General features: G+C 28.3%; 1 protein-coding gene across 1 annotated transcript; it reads right to left on the bottom strand.

Moving 5' to 3' along the window:
• Nucleotides 1-5,049: 5,049 nt before the first annotated feature.
• LOC120187470 (E3 ubiquitin-protein ligase BOI-like) lies at nucleotides 5,050-7,729 on the bottom strand. The gene is made up of 4 exons (XM_039191177.1): nucleotides 7,624-7,729; nucleotides 6,700-6,878; nucleotides 6,207-6,577; nucleotides 5,050-5,720 (listed from the first exon to the last, which is right to left on the bottom strand). Exons 2-4 carry the CDS (start codon nucleotides 6,809-6,811, stop codon nucleotides 5,178-5,180), a joined length of 1,026 nt encoding a protein of 341 aa, XP_039047108.1. The 5' UTR covers nucleotides 6,812-6,878; nucleotides 7,624-7,729; the 3' UTR covers nucleotides 5,050-5,177.
• Nucleotides 7,730-8,501: the final 772 nt, after the last annotated feature.

Here is an 8,501-nt window from a genome sequence, read left to right as displayed (position 1 = left end):
ACATTGTGTAGTGATAGTGAATACTTTCGGAAAAGTATGAGGCATCTTATTACCAGTAAAAAGAGGTAATGTATCTGAATATTTGTGCTAGTAAAGCGTTGTGGCCTTTTGTAAAACCCTTAACCCATTTACATACCCGTATACGAGTCAAATAAGTCACATTAATCGTGTAATACGTTTATTATTCATAAACCATTCAAATTTTGTTTCTTTGATATTTTAAAAAGCATTTCTTTATTTTAAACTAATAATCACGTAAAATCATAATTTAATATTTATATATCAAAATCGAATCTGATTTTTAGGAAGCAATTGGACAGGTATGTATTGTTCAATATCATAAAAAAATTGTCTAATTTAAAAACCAACCAATTAATATTTAAAACATAATTTAATAATATACTATTCATTTATACTACTAATAATATTTAATATTATCTATTTTAAACCAATACTAGATTTTATATTACAAACCATTTTATAACTAGTATATCATAGTGGCTAAAATTCTTTATTTTACATGCCACTATCTAGGAAAGATAACAAAAAATGATGTCCTTATTGATTCTAGGGGCAATTCGATTTCCTCGGTAATGATGTTGGTACGTTCTCTACTTTTCTCACTTGCTCGTACCTACATGTGAAACTATCACACGCTAAGTTTTTCACTTAGTGAGGCAACATGTAAAATAAATAAAATATTGAACACATAAAACAAACAATATCATATAAAAACATTATTAAATAAAACATGTATGATATCATATCATAGCTGGTAATAAGAACATTATTATGAAAATTCTGTAATTCAAATTGTATTGTGTCATTTCATATATGTACTTTTCTATTTCAAATTATATCATCGTCCACTGTATTTTCATGATCATATAAGCTACACAAGTTAAATAACAAGTATGTGTGCTATATGCGGTTTTACTGCCAGTGATAGATAGCACCTTTAGTGCTAGACAGAAATATAGGTATTGTAGAGCACAACATCACTATACTAAATCAAAATCAAATATGATAATTCAAGATGTCAAAACATCTTGAATTTCATAATGCAGATACAGTGCCAAATAGATGTACATGAATGTACTAGATCAGTAATCAGTAATTAGATATCACTCCACCTCATGGCATGTCATTGTACCACTAATTCTTAATCTCATATAAAAGGCTTTGTTCAAAATTATATATTGATTTGTATATATAAAAAAATCATATAATCGAATAGAAAACAATTCTCATAAAACCAATATTGGGTAGTTCATACCCAAAAATATTTACATGCTATAAAATAAAACAATAATAAAATGTATCTTTTCAAAATACGATTTGAATTTCTTTACAGATCGGTCGAGGTTGACTCATCGCAAGTCGTCCTCATATTATTTTAAATAAAAAGTTAGTTGCACTCACTTGATGCCTCACTAGTGTGGCTATTGCTTTCACCCTCGAACTTTGTCCTTTCTTTTTTGCTTGCTTTGGCCTCGATTTCGATCATAATCTATCCGAAATCATTTACCCAACATATAACATTTCAAACTTATATTAGTACTTTAAATAATATAATAAACTGGAATTCGTATAAAAATTCTAAAAATTGTCATCAATGTATGTTCGATATAAATTTCTATCACCAAATGGAAAACTAACTTTAATTCTATCAATTTAACCTTTTAAATCCCTTAAATAACCATTCATCACAACAATTCACCAAACGTTTCAAAACTACACATTTAGTAAAAAAAAAAAACCTTTCTTTAAACAAATCCCAATATTTTCGAAAACATCCAATATGGTTCCTTAATATATTTACTTTAATCCATATCTATCATCATACTCAACTACTTTCACATTACTTCCAAACTAGTGCATTAACTATACATAATTATCATTTCACCACCAACTTTTCAAAAACTTTCAATTTAATCCTTCAACTTTTCAAACCATGCGAAATAGTCCTTAAAACCCACCAAAGTTCCAATTTCATCCAAAACGCAATACCAAGCACATAGGATCATTCTTATAATCAATCTAAGCCCTTAGAAAAATTTTTGTAAAATTTTTCCCAAGAATATTCATCATGGTCGAATGTTAGGGAACTTGTTTCCTTTGATCTCTAATTTGATTCAAGCATGAATTCATCATTTATACATCATTTCCATTAAATTCCAATCATTTCCATATAAAAAAACAACTCAATTTCAACATTTCCTAAACTACAAGAGTGGTTGAATACCTTAATAAGGACTTTTAATGATCTTTAATCCATTTTCATGCTTGATTATAATTTCACGACACTCCTAGCATCAAAAACCAACCTTATTTCATTGAATTCCTACCTCCCTTCATCCACCATGATCACCAATTCAAGCAAGGAATTATGAAATATTAGCACCAAATGAAGGAGAATTTAAAGTAGAATATTTTTCATTCAACACTTCAACCCTTCATCCCTATACTTCTTAAATTAGATTATGTTGCTTGTAATTTAGCCATGAATTTTATTTTAATGCATTTTGATTCTCTGTTTTTAATATTTGTTCAATTTGTATGTTTGCTATTGTTTTTTATTTATTGTAATCCAAGCATGATGAATTAAATTAGCTCCTATTTAAATTATTTTATTTCTATATAATATTTGTTTATTTTAAATTATATAAAAGGGGATGTCCTAGCCTAATTGGTGTAGTCTGATTCTAATGATTTAAAATAAATAAATATTCTCAAGTGAAATGAAACAAAATGATAATATATTAAAATCGATCAGGAGGGTAAAAAAAGTGATATTCTTATATTTAAATTTAACTATGATACACCGTTCGACCCTATTCAATAATCTAATCTTGATATTTGTAAATATTTGAATATCATTTTTTATCTTAAAGGCTTGATAATTTCTATTAATAAAATGTTTGTTTGTTGTATAATCTCAAAGTGAATAAATATAACGTTTAATTGTAAGGAAAAGTGTCAATGTTTTTTATTTCTTTTTAGGAATGGGAAAACCACCTATGTATTTCATATTAGAGGGTATTTCTCCTCGGTTCAAAATGATGAAACATTGTCGATTTACCTGAGAAATCCTAAGTTCCTAAGAAAAATATTGATAATTCGCCGTTTTAGTTGAAAAAGAGAGGACTCGTCCTACTTTATATTAGGGGGTTAATTCTCTCTAGTCAAATACAAATAATTGATAACTCTTCTTTCTAAAACTCTAGTTGGTTAAATAATGTTGAATTTATTCAAATTGAAAAAAGGGATCATTAATTAAATTAAAATTTGAAGTCATAAATTTCATTACAAAGACAATAATTAGTCAACTAGTTACGATTTTAGGGTGTTATGAAAGTGTTAATTCTTACCCACACGAAATCGACTCTCGAACTTGTTTTTTTCGGAAAGTAAACCTAAAAGTTATTTTAATAATTTTTTTAAAAAAATTTATTAAAGCAATAAAATATTTTTGAGTGATGTAATTACACCTTAAACAAAAATAGATGGCGACTTTTGGAACTATATATTTTAATTTTTAAATACAATTCAATTTTAATCAAAACAAACCTTAAAATTGTTATTTTGATTTTTCGAAACGTTACAATAATCTTGCACTTAAAGAACAACCTACTCACCATGTACTTCATGTAAATGATAGGCGACAACCCTTGCTAACTTCGCAATTCAAATCTCTCCATTAGTCCTTTGATATCTCAGGCCTCCGGCCGAATCCCTTTTAAAGAAGTTATTGTTTAGGTTTTAATGATGTTAGTGTTCTAGGGTTCGTTTCTTTCACAAAATACAGAATTCGAAAAATAAATTTCATAAAATAAATTACATTTTTTAAAAATTATTTTCTGAAAATTATACTATGGTGTTTAAATGATGTTATTTGAATCATTTTTCACTTGTTGATAAATTTTCTAAAAATTGTTTATTATAAATTTCAATATAATAAATAATATTATTTATAAAAATAATAATATTTTATTTATGTTAATAATATTATTAAAATATCATATCTATAATTTTGTAAATAGAAATATTAAAATTATTATATTTTATTAAAATAAACATAAATTATATTAATTATTTATAAAAATGAGAATAATATACTATTAATTATATTAATTATATTATTATATTATTAAAAGTTATAGAATTAAAATAAAAACATTATATTAGAAAATATATTTTAAATATTCAATAATATTATTTTTATAAAATTAATAAATAATATTAATTTATTTATTATTTATTATTAAAACACAAGTATAATATTATATATTATAATAATATAATTGTAACATTAAAATTTAATATTACATTATTAAAATTATTAATAAATATAATTTAATAATTAATATTTTTTAAAATATACTAAAATAGTATATATTAATATTTTTTTTCAAGTGAAAAGTTAATAAAATGTCTATGAAAAATCACGGTAAAATTCAAACCATGAATCATTTTCCAAAATATGCATATAAAATTCAGTTGACTAGGAAAATAAATTTGATTAACCATAAGGTTTGAATCATTTTCCAAAATATTCATATGAATTTCAGTTGACTAGGAAAATAAATTTGATTAACCATATGTTTTCCGCTAATTGAACACTAAAATGAGACATTTTATAAATTTAAAAAAAAAAAAAAAAAAACCAATTACATAACATACTCTCTTATTGATGATCAAAATTTCACAATATCAATGGTCAGGAAACATATAAATAAAAAGAAAAGGTCAACCACTAAAATCAAAAGGAGGAAGCTAGAAAACTCCAAGACAGGGACAAACATCAACCACCATCATCAGCTTATCTGCTATCATCATTCAACTTTGCCAAACTCTTCACCTACCTTTGGCTTATACTTAGACCTAATAATTTATAAACCATTTAATATTTGAAAACCACATTTCTTAGCCATTGCCAACATTTCAATAGACAAAAACATATCAAGGTACAGGCAACACCACCTAGCATTGTGACACACATCACGGAAAACACCACTCAAAAAGTAAGATGGGAGACTCAACAAAGTATACAAGAAAATGTTCTACTTTTTCATACATTGTCTCAGTTTAGGAGAAAAGAGGGGAGCAAATTGCTGTATGTCACGCACAATGGAATGGGTATAGTTTTCAAGACTTTTGCTTCACACTTCACAGTTTCAGGATAAGTACACTTGGACACTAGCATTTTTCATTACCTGGCATACAGGACAAGCATTGATTGATAAATTACAGTCTTTACATAAGCAGAGATGCCTACACGGCATCAACAAAATTGATACCTCCTTCGCCTTGCATGCTCTGCAAATGACGTGTTCCTTTGTGCCCTTGGAAACACCTTTTGCAGCACCGAGGGGGGAGTTGAGGAAGTTGTTCGGATCAATATACGAGGCAGCATCATCGACTTCGCTGTCTCCGAAACCTTCCTTCCCGTGTTGAGCTCCCTGCGAGATTACTTGCTGAAGGTTGTTCTTCAACACGTTAACAACCGACTCGTTGTAGTTTGCTCTATAATGCCAATTCTGGGCTTCTGTGGTCACCTGCTTTATTCTCTCGACCAGTTCCCTATTCTTGTTATTCACAGTCTCTAGTTCTATGTCTTTCTCCCTAAGCTTCTTGCTGATTCCTTTCTCAATAGAAGCAAGAAAAGAAGCCATGTGTTTCTGCTTCATGTCTCTTATTCCCTTTGTCAGGTGCTCTTCCTATTAAGAGAATAAAATGAAATCATGCCAACGAATATAAACCAATATCGATTACATAAGCATCTCAACATAATTGACAGATAATCAGCGAGATATAAAAATCACACCAAACTGAGTAAGCTTCCTAAGCATCTCAACATAAGCTTAACGAATAACCATGAGCATATAAATTGTGTAGACCATGAAATGCAAATGCTATGTCATTATCAAGACAGAAGTTGGGATCTTAGATCCAAACAGAAGATTCATCTGAATTAATGCAAACAAGGAAAATATCAAGTGCCTTTGGGCCAGCCAATAGCAAATGCATCAACATATCTATGTGCTATAAGGTGATATCATGCTACATATCAGTTAACCAACCTAGAAGACCAGCAACGTATAGTTTGTTCTTTCTAAAAAGGTAGAGCATCTAATTATGATCAAACTATTTCAAATCATTAATTAAGAAACCCCTGAGACATTTTAGTTTAACCACAATAATACCTGAATTTTTATGTACTGATCAAACTCCTCTTTCTCCTCTTTCTGACGATCAAGCTCTCTTCTAACATGGTCACCAAGCGACAAGATCATCGATGGTCCTTGCATCATGCTTCCACTTCCAGAAGTCACAGTTGAATTCCGTTCATCATCATCATATGATAGCCGTAAGCCAGTTGACACAGCATTAGGATTTGGAATGCTAGCGGGACAGTCAGCTTCCTCTTTACAAACATTATAATTCAAGGAAATTTGTAGCTTTTGCTGCCTTTGAATATCTTCGGTTTCTCTGCCTCTTTTATTGGGTTGAATCATGGGAGTGAGATGTTCATTTCCAAAATAGTTGACAGGATCAACTTGGCACCCAACTGGCACTGCAGATAAAAAAGGCATGAACCAATTACCACTGAATTTAAGAGGATACCAAAATAGGGAAGCGAAAGAAATAATTAAAAAAATATTCTAATTGCAAAAATAAAGTGAAAAAATAACTTACAGTTTCCAAATAACTGCAGTTGGTTTGATGCATTAGTCTGATTCTGATATTGAAGATGATTCTCATCAAGGAAAATAGGAAGCACAGGATTACTGTTATTGCCTCCTAACATTTTCCTATATCAAACCTAAATCACTGTGATTTAGCTCTCTGAGGAACACCCAAAACTGAGAATTTGCCTGCAAAAAAGAGAGAAAAATACAGTTAATACTCCACATATAAATAATGAATTATCAAAGTAGAAATACAGCACAATGAGTAAAAGATATGGGTTCATTGTCTAGATCTTCAATATCAACATTACGCAATGTCCGATTATACTCTGCATTTATGAGAAATATGATACTACTCAAATTTGTTGTCACCAAAAATACATATGTCCAATCTATAAAGTAAATTCTACACAATGAAAAGGGTATATAAAAGATCACGCCAATGCTTTGGTGATGGCCTCAAGAATCAAGCTTCAAAAGAAACAATACTGAAATCGCGGATATTGCTTCCAAGAAAAATACAGATATCTTCAAGAAAAAAGTGTTTCCTTTTATACAAAAAAAAATCCATGATATTCAAACATAGATAAGCCAAGGTAAAACCCGGAGGAAAAAAGGGTTTATTTGTATAAAAACCTAGTTTTGAACTTGTTTAAACGGTAAAAATATTCAGACAAAATTTAGATCCCTTTGACGATTCAGATGAATCTCCCTAATCAAAACAAATCATCATCAAAGGGATGAAAAACCCAAACAATAAAAAAAAAACTACATGGAGTAGATGAAAGCGCTACCGAATTCAATTCCAACAAAAAGAAACAACCCAGATCCAGAAATATCAAACCCAATCTTGAAATAGCCAGAAAAGAAGAAAACCCCAGAAACAAAACACAATAAATAGCGAGTCAAAAAGAAAAATAAAAAAACGCACCTCAAAATGTAACGCTTGAAGAGAAGAAACGATCATTTAGGATCTGAAAGGATTTGGGTCATCAAAGATAGATTACAAAGCAAAGAAAGGAGCGGTTAGAGAAGGCAGAAGAAAAAAATAAAAGAGAAAGGGGAAAAGGAAATGGGGGAATTTGGAGAGAGCATAGAATTATTGAAAAATAAATAAATAATGGGTGGTAGAAACAACGGAGATTTGTCCAATTTCCCATTTTTATAAACCGAAACTCCATTAAACGGTTGTTTCGCCAATTCTTAACTGGAAATTCATTTTTATAAACGTTTAATTATAAATTTAATACTCAAAATTTATATTTTTTATTAAATTGTTCATTTTTATTTACCTTTATTCTTACCTTTTTAATTAATTTATCGTGCTTTTCATGGAAATAATTATTAAATCATTAACGTTTTTATAACATCAATATGACAATTCATTTAATAATTCACGTATTGTTGATATCATATTTTTTTACTAATATTATAATCTAATTAGCTTATATTATTTTATACTTCATAAATTGACTTTTAAATCATGACTTCAATGAATTGTTATATTAGTGTCATAAAAAGTAAATGGTTTAATTAATATTTCTGTTAAAATCACGTTAATTTGATTAAAAATTAGTATCTAATTTTAAAAAATAAGACTAAATTAAAAAGATATAAATATTTAAAACTAATTGATAATTGATTTATTTTTTTTACTTTTAAATTAACGATGTTATTAAGGAGAACAAATGAGCCATATGTTTAAATTGTGAAATTGGTCAAATTCAATTAAAATAATGTCATGATTAAATTTTCATTAATTGATGGTGTATTTATTAATTACCTTTGTATTATATTTTTTATTAATTT

Source organism: Hibiscus syriacus, unplaced genomic scaffold (genome assembly GCF_006381635.1).
Source record: "Hibiscus syriacus cultivar Baekdansim isolate YM2019G1 unplaced genomic scaffold, ASM638163v2 tig00113725_pilon, whole genome shotgun sequence".
NCBI lineage: Eukaryota > Viridiplantae > Streptophyta > Magnoliopsida > Malvales > Malvaceae > Hibiscus > Hibiscus syriacus.
This window is presented reverse-complemented; position numbering and strand designations above follow the sequence as displayed.

What these genes read in the sequence shown, in the direction of transcription:
- LOC120187470 (XM_039191177.1), bottom strand. Translation starts at nt 6,811, where the DNA reads ATGTTAGGAGGCAATAACAGTAATCCTGTGCTTCCTATTTTCCTTGAT. An exon ending in ACTGCAGTTATTTGGAAACT is followed by an intron (nt 6,578 to 6,699) that starts GTAAGTTATTTT and finishes TTTTATCTGCAG; the next exon opens with TGCCAGTTGGGTGCCAAGTT. An exon ending in ATCAGTACATAAAAATTCAG is followed by an intron (nt 5,721 to 6,206) that starts GTATTATTGTGG and finishes TTCTCTTAATAG; the next exon opens with GAAGAGCACCTGACAAAGGG.